Source organism: Lipotes vexillifer, unplaced genomic scaffold, assembly GCF_000442215.2.
Source record: "Lipotes vexillifer unplaced genomic scaffold, Lipotes_vexillifer_v1.1 scaffold1693, whole genome shotgun sequence".
NCBI lineage: Eukaryota > Metazoa > Chordata > Mammalia > Artiodactyla > Lipotidae > Lipotes > Lipotes vexillifer.
In genome coordinates this window covers 747425-766668 of record NW_006782186.1, presented here as the reverse complement: position 1 = coordinate 766668, position 19244 = coordinate 747425, and the positions used below count along the sequence as shown (strand labels likewise).

Below are 19244 nucleotides of genomic sequence, written 5' to 3'. Positions count from 1 at the left end.
ATATATATATATATATATAAGAAATTAAATCAATAATTAATAAACTTCCAAAACAGAAAATACCAATTCACTGGTAAATTTTACCAAACATTTAAATAAGACATTATACCAGTTTCTATGAGGCCAGCATCATCCTCACACCAAAACCAAAGCCATCACTAGAAAGGAAAATTACAGACCAGTATTTCTCATAAACATAGGCACAAAATCCCCAACAAAATATTAGCAAATCAAATCCATCAACATATAAGAAGAATTATACACCATGGCCAAATGGACTATATTCCAGGTATGCAAGACAGGTTTAACTTTCAATAATCAATTAATGGATTTCACCACATCAACCAGGCTAAAGAAAAAAATAATCATATAACCATATCAATGGATGCTGAAAAAGCATGTGACATTCAACTAGAAATAAAGGAGAACTTCATCAATTTGGTAAAGAATACTTGCGAAGAAACCTACTAATATTTGCCAAAATACTTAATGGTGAAAAACCAGATGCTTTCTCCCTATGTTGGAGAACAACACAGGATGTCCCCTTTCACCACTCTCTTAAACATGTACTGAAAGTCCTAGCTATACAATAAGGCAAGAAAAGGAAATAAAAGCTATGTATATTGGGAAAGAAATAAATGAAGTCATCTTTGTTTACAGATGATATGACTGTCTATGTAGAAAATCCCAAAGAATTGACAAAACAAAAACAAAAAACCAACCCAAAACCTCCTAGAACTAACAAGTGATTATAGCAAGGTTGCATGATACAGGGTTAATACACAAAAGTCAACTGCTTTCTTACGTAACAAGGAATAATGGGAATTTGAAATTAAAAACACAACATCAATTACATTAGTATGAAAAAATAAAATACTTAGGTACAAATCTAACAAATTATGTAGAAGATCTATATGAAGAAAACTACAAAACTCCAATGAGGGAAATTAAAGGAGACCCAAATAAGTGGAGAAATTGTCCATGTTCAGGGATAGGAAGACACTATTATGATATCAATTTTTCCCAACTTGACCTATAGATTAAGTGACATCCCAGCAAATTATTTTGTGGATATCAACAAACTGATTCTAAAGTTTATAGAGAAAAGCAAAAAACCCAGAATCACCAACAAAATACTGGAGAAGAACAAAGTTGGAAGACTGACACTATCTTCTGTCAAGACTTACCATAAAACTACAGTAATCAGGATAATGTGGTATGGGCAAAAGAACAAACAAATCAGTGGAACAGAATATAGAGCCCAGAAATAGAAACACACAAATATGGTCAACTAATCTTTGACAAAGGAATAAAAGCAATTCAATGGAGAAAGGATAGTCTTTTTCACCAAATGGTGCTGGAACCACTGGACACCCACATACAAACAAACAAACAAACAAAATTTAGATACAGACCTATATCTTTCACAAAAATTAACTCAAAATCAATCACAGATCTAAATGTGAAATAATAATTACTATTCACCGTTTAGAGGATAACAGTGGAGAAAACCTAGGTGACCTTAGGCTTGGAGATGACTTTTTACATACAACACCAAACACATGAGCCATGAAAGAAGAAATTGTTAAGTTGGATTTCATTAAAATTAAGACTTCTGGTCTGCAAAAATGACTTAATAGAATGAAAAGACAAGCCACAGACTGGGAGAAAATGTTTGAAAATCACTTATCTGATAAAGAATAGAATACAAAATATGCAAAGAATTCTAAAAACTCAACAATAGAAATATAAACAACCCAATTAAAAAATGGGCAAACGATCTGAACTGTCACCTTACCAAAGAAGATACAGAGATAATCATATGAAAATAAGCATATAAGCATATGAAAAGATTCTCAATATCACAAGTCATCAGGGAATTGCAATTAAAACAATTAGATAGGGGCTTCCCTGGTGACGCAGTGGTTAAGAATCTACCTGCGAACGCAGGGGACACGGGTTCGAGCCCTGATCCGGGAAGATCCCACATGCCGTGGAACAACTAAGCCTGTGAGCCACAACTACTGAGCCTGTGCTCTAGAGCCCGTGAGCTACAACCCTGAGCCCGCGTGCCACAACTACTGAAGCCAGCGTGCCTAGAGCCCGTGCTCCACAACAAGAGAAGCCCCCACAATGAGAAGCCCATGCACCGCGACAAAGAGTAGCCTGCGCACCACAACAAAGAGTAGCCACCGCTTGCTGCAACTAGAGAAAGCCCGTGAGCAGCAACGAAGACCCAACTCAGCCAAAAAATAAAAAATAAAATAAAATAAATTTTAAAAATGAAAAACAATTATATACCACCACACACCTATCAGAATAGTTTAAATCCAAAACAATGGCAATACTAAATGTTGGCAAGGATGTGGAGCAACAGGAACTTTCATTCATTGTTGATGGCAATGCAAAATGGTATAGCCATTTTAGAGGATGGTCTGGCAGCTTCTCACAAAACTAAACATAGGTTTACTATATGATCCAGCAATTGTGCTCCTAGATATTTACCCAGATGAGCTGAAAACTTGTGTTCACATAAAAACCTACACATAAATGCCTATAGCAGCTGTATTCATAATTGCCAAAACATGGAAGCAACCAAAATGTACCTCAATAGGTCAAAAGATATACTGTGGCACATCCGATAACAATGGAGCATTATTCAGCAATAAAAAGAAATGAGCTATGAAAAGCTATTAAAAAGACATGAGGGAACCTTAAATGCATACAGCTAAGTAAAAGAAGCCAATCTGAGAAAGCTACATGCTGTATGACTCCAACTCTGTTACATTCTGAAAAAGGCAAAACTGTGGAGACAGTAAAAAGTTCAGTGGTTGCCAGGTGTTCTGAGGGAGGGAAAAAAGTATAAATAGGGGAAGCATGGAGGATTTTTAGGCCAGTGAAACGATTCTGTATGACACTGTAATGGTGGATACATGACATTGTGCCTTTGTCAAAACTCATAGAACTATACAACACAAAGAGTGAACCCGAAGGTAAACTACAGACTTTAGTCAATAATATTGTATTAATATTGATTCAACAATAGTAACAAATGTGTCACTCTAATATAAGATGTTAATAACAAAAGAAATGGGGAGGGGCCTTTCTGTACTTTCTGCACAATTTTTCTGTAAACCTAAAACTACTCTAAAACACAAAGTTCATTTTTTAAAAAGTGATACACCTGTACCTCAAAAAAGTCAATTTTACTGAATGTTCATTTAATAAAACAAATCCCAGACATGTTCTACCACAGATACAATTAAGTTTACCAAATAAGTTTGTTAACTTATCTTTCCATAAAAATATTTCCTACTTCAACCTACAAAGCCATGGTTTAAACTTTACTCTGACTCCCTTTTAATCCAAATACCTTGCCACAATTTGCCTCCAGATAAAATCTGAAATCCTACCCCCACAATGAACATATATGTGCCTGCACGTGTTTGCATTCACACACAATTACTGCACTATGAAGGTATGTACCCTTCTCTCCTAGTCTTTATCAATAGTGTCAATAATATGCTTTCCATCATTTTCCATGACAAAAATCTTAACCAAACAGCCTCCTTCTTAAGACATATACTAAGTAAAATTTTAATGGGGAGAAAAAAAACATTCATTAAGTAAACTGAATAGGTTATTAAGCCCTGGGATGAGCTGGTGGAAAACTTTAAAAGAAAAAACTCAGCACCTCTATTTGATTCACAATGAGGGAGCATGGGTACTCAGTGAGATGAGTAATGCTATGGCCTTGTTGAGGCAATGGGCATGGAAAATGACTTTTGGCAGTTGTGTGGAAAGTACTTTACAGCTATTGTTTCTCACCCAAAATGCTTTCTTCCTCATCTCTGAAATACTGATTCTGAACAGATGGTATGATCATCTGTTAAAGACATTCAAGCAGTAAAGCTTATTTCCAATCATCATTATTATATTTGACTGGAAAACTCTATGAAATATAAAACATTCCTAAGCAATTTTTTTCTGAATGAATCAAATATTTATGAAGGGCCTACTAAGTGCTTCTAGATAAATGAGAAACAGTTTCTGTTTTCTAAGAGCTTGGGTCCAGTGGAGACAAAAGCCATTTTGCCCTGCCAACTCCCTGTAAAAACAAAGACCAAAAGTCAGTGAGGCTGCTTATCATGAAAGAAAGAGGAATCAGGAAACAATTTGGGTTTCTTTGGTAATCCAGTAGTGTGATCAGTGTTTTTACATCACTGAGGGAAAAAATATACAAATTCTTAGGAAGCAATCTTTTTCCACAAAGAGATGTGTTCAATTTCCTCAACTCGAATTTCTCCAAAAAATATGTAAACTAGATTCTACCTTGGTAGAGAAAAAAAATAGAAAAGAAAAACAACTCTTCAAAGAACACAGGGATATGCATAGGTAGGGGGGTTAATCTGCTCTATTCCAGGGCACATGCTCAAATTGGGTTATGTTTACTAGAATCAAAGAACTAAGGGTACAACTTAGTCTAAATACTAAACTAATACAGGAAGGTGTGTGTACAGTGTATTTGTGTTATGGTCCATGTGCAAAAACTGGCCCATTTACAGAAATAAATCAAGTCATTCAAAACCAGGATTGTTGGCTCTAATTTCTGATGAGTACACAAACCCTGACCAAGTGGAATCTGGTTCTGCTTCCTTTCAAATGAATCTAAGTCCTCAAAGATCTTAATATTCCATAAGTATAATATATTCTAATGGTTTCTACATTCTACTTACCTGTTTACTCCAAGTATAGTTAATGTCATATGCACATCTCCAAAGGATCACTTTTGATTGGATTTTAGTGTTTTTATACAACACTGTCTATGATCTGAAAATCACAGATACCTTCATCTCTTTGCAAGCATACTCCTTTTTATGCAACTTTACAAAGACAGTGATGGACAATGCTAAAGATTCTTTTCAGTATGACACACCAATCTGTAAATGACCTATTAAACAATTTTCTTCTTGTAGATTATGCTGGAGCCAAAAAGGCTTTTTAGGCAAAAGCTATCAAAGCATGGTTCAGGAAACCATGAGGATTCCTAACACTATTTCAGTCTGTGAGATCAAAAATATTTTCATAATAATACTAAGCTGCTATCTCCCTTTTTTCACTCTCATTTTCTCATAACTGTATAGTGGAGTTTTCCAGTGTATAAGATCTGTGATATCACAACAGACTGATTGCAGAAGTAAATGTGAGGATTCATCTGTCTTTTATTAACCTAGGCATTATCAATGCCTATATATAGATATACCCTAAATTCTTTGAGATCTTTACAATATTTAGAGTATAAAGGGGTCTTGAGTGGTTTAAGGCATTATTCATCTATACTAGTTTTCCCACCAAAAAATGGAAATAATTAACAATCTGAAAAAAAGTTTTAGAACTATGGCAGCTGTCCTATAAGTTAACAAATTTGCTTTAAAATGTCATTTACAGATTGTTTCTATTGTACCTATACCTGCTCAGCCATTAAGAAAGGGCAAAATTTTCCTTAGAAAATATTTAATTCAATCCATTAATTTCATAGACTCAGTGGCAATATCAGGCCTAGAACCCAGGTCCAGCTAGGGAGATAAAGCAAAACTATATGTAATAATAAAACATACAGGAGTTTTGTGTTTGATATAGAGAATAAGTACCTATCAAACTGGTCCTTCCATAAATAACAGCTATAGACTCTAGATAAAATACAAAAAGTTACTACATGAGGGTTGTAAAAATTGATCAATGGCAGGCAGATTTTGGGGTAAACTCAGAACCTGGTGCAAACAACCAACAGGAGGAGTGAAATTCCCCCTTTTCTGTGACTTTGCCCTGAGGGCATCTATGGTTAAACACCAACAGAAAGACAACTATCTTTCTGGCAGGAGGAACTAGGGAAAAGAGATTAGGCAATCAAGGCCACCAGAATGGAGGAAGCCAGAGAATGGGGCACCCCGAATTCTGTTTAAATTCAATCTGAGTTTCTGAATCCTAAATCATATCTGCATGAGGCAAACAGAGAGCAGCTGTGCCTAAGGATGAGAGTAATGACCTGAAATCGGAGGCAATGTCCATTGCAGGCATGACAGTTTGAGCCTAACCAAGTTAACTACCCGCTAGAATTAGAACATCAATATTCTTTGGAACAAAGCAACAAAATCCAGAGATTCCACAAAATTACACTCACAATGTCCAGGGTACTCTGCAATATTACTCAATATACGAAGAACCAGGAAAATGTGATTCACTCTCTAGGGAAAAGACAATCAACATATGCCAACTCTGAGATGACCCAGCTGTTAAAATTATCAAAGAAAGTCACTATTACAAATATGCTAAGTGAAAAAAAAGTTAAATATTCTCATAATGAATAAAAAGACATGAAATCTCGGCAGACTATTTGAAAATGTTAAAAAGCCAGGAGGCTTCCGCTTCTAGTCAAGGTGGAGTAGGCAAAAGGAACACTGCCCAACTAATTTTACCTGTCTACCATAATCCTAATACCAATCTAACAAAGTAATTTAAAACATTGCTTCCCAATATCCCTAATAAATATAGGCACAAAAACTCTTAAATTATTACCAGATCATATCTAGCAAGGTATAAAAAAGATTGTACTCTATATTGTAGCCATTAGTTTATTCCATAAATGCAATGTTAGTTAAACACTTGAAATTAAATCAATGTAGTTCACCGTAGTAACAGAATCAAGAAGAAAATGCCATGATCATTTATTTCAATAAATGCAGAAAAAGCATTTGACAAAATTCAACATCCATTCACGATAAAATTCAGAAACTAGGAATAAGAGGGAACTTCCTAAAGCCAATAAAAGGCATTGCTAACATTATATTTAATGGAGAAAGGATGAAAGATTTCCCCTTATGATCAGGAACAAGTAAAGGATTTCCATGTTTATCACTTTCATTCAACATTGTACTGTATGCCCTAGCTACTGAAATAAGGCAGAAAAATTAAAGCACATAAAGCATTCCAAGTTTGCAGGTACGATTGTTTATATAGAAAATCCCAAGAAATCTACAAAATAACTACTAGAATTTAAAAGTTAATATAACAAGATTGCAAGATGCAAGATTACTAAATTAAAATGAATTGTATTCTTATATACTTGCAGGAAACAAATGAGAAACAAAATTTCAAAAACAATCCCATTTGCAATAATGCCCAAAACAGACAAAAAAGCCTCCCATAAAATACTTAGGAATAACACTAATAAAAGATGCCCATAACCTCTACAGTGAAAGCTATATTATTGAAATAATTAAGGAAAAAATCAAAATAAAAGAGACATATGCCGGGACTTCCCTGGTCGTGCAGTGGTTTAAGAATCTGCCTGCCAATGCAGGGGGCATGGGTTCGAGCCCTGGTCCGGGAGGATCCCACATGTTGCAGAGCAGCTAAGTCTGTGAGCCACAACTACTGAGCCCATGCTCTAGAGCCCATGAGCCACAACTACTGAGCCCACGTGCCACAACTACTGAGCCCACGCACCTAGAGTCCATGCTCCCCAACGGGAGAAGCCACCGCAATGAGAAGCCCACGCACTGCAATGAAGAGTGGCCCCTGCTCTCCACAGCTAGAGAAAGCCCATGTGCAGCAACAAAGACCCAACGTGGCCAAAAATAAATAAATAAAAATAAATAAATTTATTAGAAAAAAAGAGAGACATATGCCATGTTCATGGATTGGAGAACTTGATATGGTTAAGACTGCAATTCTCCACAAATTGATCTATAAATCCTAATCAAAATTCCAGCAGGCTTTTTTTTTTTTTTTGGTAGAAACTGATAAATTCATTCTCAAATTCACTTGTAAATACAAAGAACCTAGAAACCCACAGGAATTTTTAAAAAGAACAAAGCTGGAGAACTTACCCCATTTGGTTTTAAGACAGCAAAGCTATAATAATAAGGGAGTTTGTTACCTCACTTATAAAAAAACTTGAGATGGACCATAGATCTAAATGTAAAGCCCAAAACTATAAAATTTCTAAAACAAAACACAGAAGAAAATTTACATGACTTTGGGTTAGGCATAGATTTCTTAGAAAGAACACAAAAAGCCCTAACCATAAAATAAATTAAAAAAATACACTGGATTTCATCAAACTTTGAAACTTTTGCTCTTTAGAAAGCATCACTAACAACAGAAAAAGGCAAAACACAGACTGGAAGAAAATACTACCAACACACATATCGGAAAAAAGACTTGTATCCAGAAATGCGTGCGCGCACACACACACACACACGCGCGTGCGTGCGCGCGCACACACACACACACACACACATGCATGCCCACACAGTCTTTAACCACAGCATGAGAAGACAAAAGTCCCATTTAAAAATGAGGGAAGGGACTTCCGCAGTGGCGCAGTGGTTAAGAATCCGCCTGCCAATGCAGGGGACACAGGTTCAAGCCCTGGTCTGGGAAGATCCCACATGCTGTGGAGCAGCTAAGCCCATGTGCCACAACTACTGAGCCTGCACTCTAGAGCCCGCGAGCCACAACTACTGAGCCCACACGCTGTAACTACTGAGCCCGCGCACCTAGAGCCGGTGCTCTGAAACAAGAGAAGCCACCGCAATGAGAAACCCACGCACCACAACGAAGAGTAGCCCTCGCTCGCCGCAACCAGAGCAAGCCCACGCACAGCAACGAAGAGCCAATGCAGCAAAAAATAGATAAATAAATGTATGTTGTTTAATACATAGCGAGACGGATACCTGTATATACCAGCTCTGTCCACTGAGAGGGCTTAGAAGCACTTACAACTCAGAAGCAACAAGCGCACCCAGTGCCCAGATCTTGTTTCTAAATTCCATTGTTCAATGAAAGGAACAGGATTCCTAGGAGAAATGGCTGATTCTAGGGCTGAGACAGGGAAAATACCTGATGAGTCCAGATCACATAGTGCCAGAAATTAAGAACTTGCTTTAAAAAACAAACGAACAAAAAGGAGATGAGGGCATGTCAAAAGGACACAGAACCCATCCTGAGAGAGCTCTCAATGCCACAGTTGAAGCAAGGAAATAAAGAACATCGTATCAGATTGTAACCTAAAGTATAAAATAAATAGATACAAATCCATACTGATAATTAAACGACTGAATAAATAAATGCGTGGAGGGAAGAAGGGACAAATCTTCCTCACAAAGTACCCAAATAATGTGTGTAGACAGTCTCCCTTCCAGGAGGTGGAGCTTCAGTCCCCTCCTCTGGAGTGGAGGCTGGGCTTAGAATCTGGCTTTCAAAAAATTGAGCAGGGAAATAGAACTCTAGAGTGCATAAACCTGGGAGACATCACCTTAACCTAGTGATCAAGGTTACTATCAACAGTGATTAGTCATGGTGATTTAAAAATAGGAAAGAATGAAAAACTGTCAAAGATCAGAGAAGCCTAGGAAGTCATGATGACTAAAACCAGTGTGGTGTCCTAGACTGGATACTGGAAGAAAAAAAGACATTAGAATCCAGTCTAATCACAACAAAACATCAGACAAACCCCAATCAAGGGATATTATATAAAACAGCTGACCCAATAATCCTTAAAACTGTCAAAGTCATCAAAAAAATCAAAGTCTGAGGAATTTTCACAACCAAGAAAAGTCTAAGGAAGCATAGCTACTAAAAGCAGTATGGTTTCCTGGATGAGATCCTGGAACAGAAAAGTGACATTAGATAAAAATTAAGGAAATCTGAATAAAGCATGGACTTTAGTTAATGATGACTTATCAATACAGGTTCAATAATTATGACAAATGTACCATACTAAGGTAAGATGTTAATAATGGGAGAAACTAGATGTGGGGTTTACAGGGTAACTCTCTGTACTATCTTGTAATAATTCTACAAATCTAAAACTGTTGTAAAATAAAAATGACATAGTGGAAACACTGGTGAAACCTGAATAAAATCCACAGTTAATAGTAATGTATCAATGTTAATTTCTTGGTTTGATGATATACCAAGTTGTATGTACCATGTCAAATGTAACATGGCTATACAAGAAGTTAACATTAAAAGAAACTGGATGAAAGGTGTATGGAACCTTTCTGAACAATCTTTACAAGTTTTCTGTAAATCTAAATAGAGTTTTTCTTTTCCTAATGGGCAAAAATATTTAAAATTACACCTCTTAAAAGATAACCAATAAAGATATGAAAAATTATCATAATAGAAATACAATTATAAACCAAACTAAGAAAGCACTATATACCCAATAGCTAAAATTAAAAAGACCAACCTCTTAAATGAAATGCACAAATCCCTGAAAGACACAAGCAACCAAAGCCTACTCAAGAAGCAGCTAACTTCAGTAACACCTCAACTATTAAAGAATTGAATTCCTAACTCAAAGCCCACAAAGAAGACTCCACATCTGGGCCCACAAAGGCCCAGATGGCTTCACTGGTAAATTCTACCAACCTTTAAGAAATAATTCCAATTCTACACTTACTCTTCCAGAAAATAGAGGAACCACTTCCCAATTCACTAGTTGTGACCAACATTACCCCAACAAAACCAAACAACAAGCTGGCAAGAAAACAAAACTTCAGATCAATATTCCACCTTAATATAGATGCAAAAATCCTTTACAAAATTTTAGCACATTGAATCTAGAAATTTACGTAAAAAGAATAATTCATCATGAACAAGAGGGGCTTTCCCTAGCAATCCTAAGTTGGATGAACATTCAAAAATCAATGTACTTCATTATCATAATACAAGAGAAAAACATAAAATTATCTCAACAGATACAAGGAAAGGCAATTTGACAAAATCCAAAACATTTAAGCAAAAATCCAAAATGACAACAGCAGAAATTTCCTAAAAAACATAATGCCAAAAAATTATGTTCGACATTGACGAGAAGATGTCAAAGTTTCGAAAGTCATCAAGTATGAACCCGATTTCTTCTAAACAGTTAATTACATTTGATCTTAGAAGGTAATCTGATTTCTTTACACATCAAATATGCCTTCTGACTGTATTTATACTTAGACTAAAATTAATTCTTATATATTGAAAATGCTTGGGTTGAAGTATAATGACCTTGGGCCAATTTGGAAAGGGAATGAAGAAAAAAATATAATAGTAAGGGCTTCTAATTTCCTACAGGTAAACCTTACAGTAGATAACAAACAAGTACCTGGTATTACCCTCTGAAAGGAGACAAGGAAACCAAAATTTCTGTCTCTATTTGTCAATGATCATGGGAAAGTTGCTTACTTTCTTTAGGTCTCATTTTCCTGTTATTTTAAAAAGAGATTACACTAGATTCATCCTTAAATTCATCAAATATTTATTGATCTACTGTGTGTCACTTTTCTAGACACTGGGAAATACAGCCATGAGGGAAAAAAAAATAGACAAAAATCCCTCTCCTCACAGAGTTTAGAGAGACAGACAAATAAAATACATATGTGAAGTATATAGCATGTTAAAGGGTAATAAATACTATGGAGAAAAACAAAACAGGGAAGGGGACAGAAGGTACTGAGGGGAGTGTGGTTTTAAGTGAGGTTATAAGGGAACTAGATTTCTAGGTTCACTTTCAGTTCAAAAATCCAGTGATTTTCTTATATGTTGACTAGGCCACATAAAAACACACAGTGAACCTCTGAACCTGACCTCTTTAAACTCATACATTCTATCACCTTGCTCTGCGTGTCACCACTTATATTTTAGAAAAATAGGATTAAACATACATTTTTCCATACTGAGACAAAACATATGCTGTCACTTAATGAAATAAGTAATTTCCCAGTCTTGCCTTGAGAGAGGAAAATAAGAAAAAAGCTAGCAGTTTCTCCCCAAAGGCTCTAAAAATGTGGTATTTTTGTACACTACAGAAAGGATTAAAATTAGCTATTTTTTCTCCTCCTCCAATATATCTGTGGCCTGGAGTTTGGTCCTTTACTGGACCTAAGTTACAAAAGGAGGTGGTTTAATAACTTCTCCAAAGTGGAAGATTTTCCATAGGTATGAAAAGTCATATGAATAAAAAGTGTCACTACCATAGTTATTGCAGCTACCATATTTTGTATGCCTGCTATGTGCCAGGTACAGCACTAGCCATTTTACATATTAGACTGAACTATATGACACTGCAAGTTATAGGTCAAAGTCAGCAGTTTTATATAGATTAAATACTTTATCATCCATTAATTTCAAATTCCATGAGAGAGAAGTCTGTATAGGTTAATTGCAATGTTGCTTTCTATAGTTCATCCACTGAATTATTATCTCAGACAAATCTTACAGATAATGGAACTTTTGTTTGGGGACATAAAGACCTTCTGCCAAGTTGACAGTGCTGTGAACGACAGCTAGAAGATACTGCCTTTCTATGGTATCGAGTTTGTGCAAACAAATATTTAAAATTTTTCACTTTGGACTTAATTTGAGGATTTGAGTTTTAAGTATCATTATCTATAGCACAAATTTCACCAAAAGCTATCATTAGCACTGTGACTTCATTTTGAGAAAAGTTCCATTTATTAGTTATACCCACTATTCTGCTTAAAAAGACAGAATCTTCGTTCCAAAATTAATATATTTTTCCCCACTAGGAAGAGTATAAAGCAACCCCAAAATTATACTAATATCTTAAATCTGTCCATTTGGATTGGCCTTTCTATTTCTTTGGAAATACTTCATTAAAAGAATCTTTCCCCAAAGAGAACACTGTCCATAAACTAACCTATTAAATTCAATCCAAATAATTTTAAATTCATCTTTTAAAAGCAGATTAGTATCTACAGTTTATTATTTTTTTTCTTCTGGCAGCTATTTTTCATTCACTATACAGTTTATGTCTAGAGTTCACATTTATAAGATATTAATAAAATAGCTTTTGATTATCTTCTAAGTAATTGTATGTAATCTAAAGTTTCAACTAGCATAAAAAGGCAGGCACTTTGTATGTTACACTATTAGCAGATGGGAAAGTTTATTTATAACATTTAAATGCCAACAGAAGTCTCAGTGAAACATTAAGAGGAAAAAAATAAAAAGAAAGAAAAAACTACCTGAAGTTTTTTGGGGGGAAAAAGAGGGAAATAAATATAAGAAGAATACGGTGATCACATTTAGAAATCAAGGAATTTAAATAGGTTAATATATAAAAACCTACCAGCTCATTGCTTGTAGATGTGAGTCTTAGTTTTTCTTCAATTTCCTTTCCAATTTTCTGAACAGTTACCTGAGTCTGTTTAATTGCACACTGGGCTCTATGAAGCCTAGAAATAAAAGTTGTAGAAAAATTTAAGTGAGTTAACTATAAACTCAACACAGAGCCACGGGCATAAATGGAACAAAATGAGGACAAAGTTTCCAGGATAAAGAGAATTAATTATGAACTCAACTGATGATTTCACAATTCTCTAGCATATTTACAACAAGGAAATAACAAGAGTCACGATATATTCTAAAAACACCCTTTCTGTACCCATCTGACTGACTGTGATGTATTGAGAGCTAAAATGAAGAACTCACAGGAATCTGAAAGAGACCTTAGAAAATAATCTGATTGAACCCTATCATTTTACAGATGGGAAACTGAGGCCCAGAGAAATTAGCTACATTACTAAAGTCACCAAAAAACCCCACTGCTATGAAGGCTATTACTTGTTGGGTATCCACAAAGAAAAAAAATTAACAATAATCCCAAGTGAAGAAGACTGAATTAAATCAGCAGCCCCTTTGAAACAAGGAGCATTGAAAAAATTAACTATTTTTCTTTTTTGCTTTAATTATGGGTTTGTGTTTTTCTTTGTCTCTTTGTCTTCAAGTATAGCTTATATATTTTGTATACATGTACATACTAAAAATGGTCAAATTGTCTTTATTCACAGGTAACATGATTTTCATGTAGAAAATCAATAGGAATCCACAAAACAACTACTAGAACTAATAATGTCACAGGATACAAGGTCAACAAACACTCAGTTATATTTCTATATATGGGTCAATAATTTCACAGTCACAATCCCAATCCCAACAGGCTTTGTTTTTGTGTGTATGTGTGCTTCTTTTTGTAGAAATTAGGAAGCTCATACTATAAATTATATAGAAAAACAAAGAATCTAGAAGAGATAAACCAATCTTTAAATCTGCCAGATTTCAAAACTTCCTTTTCTATAAAGCTACGTAATCAAAAGAATCTGGTACTGGCATAAGGATCAAAAGACAGATCAAAGGAACAGAATAAAGGGTATAGAAACAGACCTACACACATATGGCCAACTGATTTTGGACAAAGGAACCTAGGCAAATTAATGGAAAAAGGAAAGTTTTTTAAACAAATGGTGCTGGAACAGTGGGTAAACACAGTTGCTGTGAGGTAGGGAATGAATCTCGTTCCCTACCTCACAGCAGAAAAAAAATTAGTTCAAGGAGATCATAGTAAACATAAAAGCTAGAGTCATAAAATCTATAGAGGAAAACACAGAATCTCTTGCAACCTTGGGGTAGGCAAAGATTTCTTAGAGAAGACACAAAAAGCACTAACCTTAAAATTAAAAATGGATAAATTAGGCACTGCCTAAATAAAAAATGTCTTTTCATCTAAAGATGTTGTTAAGAAAATATAAAAGCAGTCCATGGACTGGGAGAAAATATTTGTAAAACATTAATTCGACAAAGTACTGTGCCTGGAGTATATAAAGAACTCATACAAACCAGTAACAAAGAGACAACCCAATTAAAAATGGGCAAAAGAGTGAAACACTTCACAAAAGAAGATATAAGAAAGGTCAATAAGCATAGGAAAAGAAGCTCAAAATCTTAGTCATCATGGTAATGAAAATTAAAATCGTAATGAGATAGCATTTCACACTTGTTAGAATAACTAAAATTAAAATGACAACACCTGATGCTAGCAAGGATGTGCAGCAACTGAAACTTGCATGCATTGGTGATAAAAGTATAAAACAGTATCATCACTTTGGAAAACTGTTTCTTGTAAAGTTACACATACATCTAACCTATGACCCAGTATTTCTACTCCTTACCATTTACTCAAGAAATACAAAAACACGTCCACAAGAAGCTATATATAAGAACGTTCATAGAAAACAATCCAAACGTCCATCAAACAGGAGAATTAATAAGCAAATTGTGGTATATTCATACAGCGAAATTCTACTCGGCAATAAAAAGGAACACAACACTGATATACACAACAATATGAATGAATCTCAAAAAAACATTATGCTGAGTGAAAAAAGCCAGGAACGAAAAAGTACATACTATATGATTCCATTTAAACAAAGTTTAAGAACAGGTAAAAGCAATGTATGGTGACAGAAATCAAGAGTGGCTAGCTGCCTGGGTGAGGCAGGACTGACTGGTAGAGAGCAAGGCGAGCTAAGGAACTACCTGAGGTGATGGAAATGTTCCATGTCTTGATTGGGGTGAGGCACACAGGAGGATACACAGAATTTAAACTTGAAATCTAAGTATTTCACGGTATATAAATTTTACTTCCGATTTTTAAAACTGGTCAACTGTCCTAAACTGAAAGTTATCCTATATATGAGGATGTTAATTTTATCAGGGAGTTGATGGCATCAGCACCTCTGCCAACATTATTATTAGGACACCTTGCACTAAAAATATTCATGACATATTCTGCACTTTCAGAAGTTGCCTGAGAGCTACTGAGGATTTCTTAGGTCATCTAAAAAGGAGCAAATCTTATGAGATTACTCATGAGAGCAGTTCTTCTGCAACTTCCTCAGGACTCCAAAGGAATCCAATAGAGGAGATTATCCTCCATCCTATTGCCTCCTGCTCTGGGTGTGAATTCGTCCACACTCTCTTGATGGCAATACTCGCCTACAAAGGTGATGCTAAAGAAATTTAAAAGCAAGGAGAGGACCTTTGTGATGTGGTCCCCACCTCGTTTCTGATATGCTTACTTTGCACGTGCAACTCCAGCAATGCTGAACTACTAACAACTCTCCCCAAACACATCATGCCATTTCTTCCTTCTGTACCTTTCAGTGAGCTGTTCTATCTGCCTACAAGCTTCACTCTCTCTTAACAGATAAGTATACTCCCAAACCCACTAACAGGCAGCTCAAGCATACCTTCTTCCTCAAAGGCCTTCCCGACTGTTCCAGACAGGTAGAGACACTTCTTCCTACGGAGATCCACAGCATCATGTATACAACAACACTAACAAAGATTAGAGAACCACATTTTACAGCAACTGCCTATTTCCTTGTCTATTTCTTTACTAGATTTCTGGGAAAAAAGAAAAAAAAAACACTCATTTTTTTCATTTACATTCCCAGTACTTAGCAGAGAATGTGGCACAAAGGCACTCAAAATATATTGCTGACTTAAGGTCGACTAATGCCTGCATACAAAAGTACAGTCCCAAGATTTTGATTATTTTTACTGATATCAGTGAAAGACTAACGTACTAGTTTTCTGTATCTATAATTTCAAAATATATTCAAAACAAAAATCACATAAATTAAAGACCATTCACTCTGGCAAGAAACAAGCAATTTCTACTAAAAATGTTATCAGAATTCTAATTTGATAGGCATTATCAACCCAAAGTAGAACTCAACAAAATAGCCTGTTACTTTGAAAGGAGGGAAAATGCTGCCTAAAACTCACCAGAGTACTATGCAAACAACCTTGTCAAATGGTAAAGACTCTAAAAATAAAAATGATTCATGACCATAATTAATGTATGACTTCAACTATTTGGCTCTCATTGCCCCAGACGCTTTCTGATCTTACCTTAGGGGCTTAAAACACACAGACAGAGTCACATTTCCTCCAATCTTCAGTGTTATCCAAATAGACTTTCAGAGCCCCTGCTACATCAAGACAGAGCTAATAACGTCCCCCTTTCAAGCTCAACAGGAGAATAAAAGTTTGAAGTGTTTAGGCTTTTAAACATAACATGGGACATCCTAATTCCCCTGGGGGTGAAGAGGTGAAGGACTGACAAGAAAAGAAACAACTGCCTTACCTCCAAACCAGCTAACCAGTTTCAGAGGAATGTTTCTTGATTTTGCAAACTATGAAATGGTACTATAAAGAAATATAAATCATCCAGTCATCTGGGTGATTAGTCAAAACCAACACTAACACCCTCAAGCTGAAATAAAACTCAGCATCACCGGTGTGGGGAGGATCAACTAGCTATCTGATAGATATTCTGGTTATAGCAAATTCACGCATATTGTATCAATATGTTTTGAGATAACAGTAAAATTAAAAGTGGGTTAAAAATAATGCTTTGCAGCTAGATATTGCTGTGAATGTAAAGATACACTGAACAAAAAGTATTATGTCAAATGAATATTGACACCATACCTAACAGATATTAATAATAATCTCAGTAAAGGAGAAGTGAGGAAACAATTTTTGCCTCCTTAGTACTGATCATATCACATCTGAATGCTGCATTCAATTTTAAGATGATGAATGACAAATTAGAGCACCTAGAAAGTCAGTGAAGTATAGCTCCCTATGGCTTTGCAGGGAGAGATTAAAAGGGAAAAGAATATATAGGAAAAAATAGGATTCTACTGAGAGAAATAGATACCTTATCATTAATGAGTTTGTATTCCATATGAAGGAGCTTAGATTTTTATTCTGAAGGTATCAGGAAACCATTAAAAAGTTTTAAGCCAAAAAAGATTTAATGACATTTGCACTTTCTTCCTGTAATTAAGTGACTGGGATACAGAGAAACAAGACTGTAAACAGGAAGGCTAGTATAAGATTATTTTAACAGTCCTAGCAAAAGTTTAGGCATTGTCTTAAATTAAAATAGGAACAGAAAAGATGATGTAGATGTGAAAAGTTAGAGAGAAGATATAAAAAATCATGCCTGAAAATTACCAACATCAAGAACGCAAGAGAAGACATCAACACAGATCCTATGGACATTTAAAGGGAATTAAGGGAAATTATGAACAATATGTCAATAAATTTAACAAGTTAGATGAAATAGTTGAGTTGCTTAAAAACCACAAGTTTCCAAACCAAACAAATGAAATAGAAAATCTGAATAGTTGTTATCAGTTAGAGAAGCTAAATTTATAATTAAAAACCTTCTCACATAGAAAACTACATTCAGATTGCTTCACTGGTGAAATACTAGTCTTAACAAAAACCTTTCAAAGAAGAAGGAACACTTTTCAATTCATTTTTAAGAGGCCAGAATAACCTTGATACCAAAACATCACAAGAAAAGCAAATTACAGGCGATACAAAAATCATTAATAAAATTAGCAAATCAAATCTAGCAATACATGAAAAAGATAACACATCTTAATGAAGTGGATTTACCTGAGGAGTACAAGGTTGATTTAACATTTGAAAATCAATTGTGACAGAATGAAAGAGAAAAAACATATTATCTCAAAAGATGCCCCAAAAACGCATTTGATAAAATTCAATACCTGTTAATGATTTAAAACAAAAATCTCTCAACAAGCTAAGGAAAAAGGAGAGGTTCCTCAATCTGATAAAGGGTTTATACTAAAACTCTGCAGGTAATACTTACGATCAGGAATAAGAAAAGATGTCTACTTTCATTACTCTATTCAACACTGTACTCAAGATCCAAGCCATTGTAATAAGGCAATTTTAAAAAGTAATAAATACAGGAAAGGAAGAAGCAAAAATGTCTACTCACAGATGCTATATGATTGTGTACATAGAAAATAAATGTTTTAATCTATAATCAAACTAATAATAAACTTAGCAACAATGCAAGATTCCAGGTTAATTCACAAAAATCAATTGGTATTTTTATATAGTATCATCAAATAACCAGATGTGAAAGAAAGACCTGTACACTGAAAACTAGAAAACACTGCTGAGAGAAATTTTAAAAAAAACCTAAACAAATGGAGTCATGTACTATTTCATGGACTGGAGGTTAAGAAGTCAAGTCTCCCCCTAAATTTATCTAGAGTCAATTAATTCCAATCAAAAGCCTAGCAGTCTTCTTTTTTTTAATTGACAAGCTGACTCGAAAATTGATATGGAAATATAAAAGTCCTAGAACAGCCAAGAAAATGCTAAAGAACAAAGCTGGGAGAATGACACTACCAGATTTTATGACTTATCATAAAGTTAGTTTGTAAAGCAGTAGTAGTTGATTAAGGCTAAACAAATAGATTGATGGAACAGAAATCAGGATATAGACTTAGACCTATTCAATCAATTTATATTTTGATTAGGGAAAG

The 19244-nt window shown here is 35.0% G+C and overlaps 1 protein-coding gene across 2 annotated transcripts in view; it reads right to left on the bottom strand.

The window, feature by feature from the left end:
- The window catches only part of UVRAG (UV radiation resistance associated), a 315389-nt gene that overhangs the window by 166267 nt on the left and 129878 nt on the right, over positions 1-19244 (bottom strand). For both annotated transcript variants that reach the window (XM_007455036.1, XM_007455037.1), the window contains one exon: positions 13151-13256. In XM_007455036.1, coding sequence (XP_007455098.1) covers positions 13151-13256 — 106 coding nt within the window. The remainder of the gene's footprint in view (positions 1-13150; positions 13257-19244) is intronic.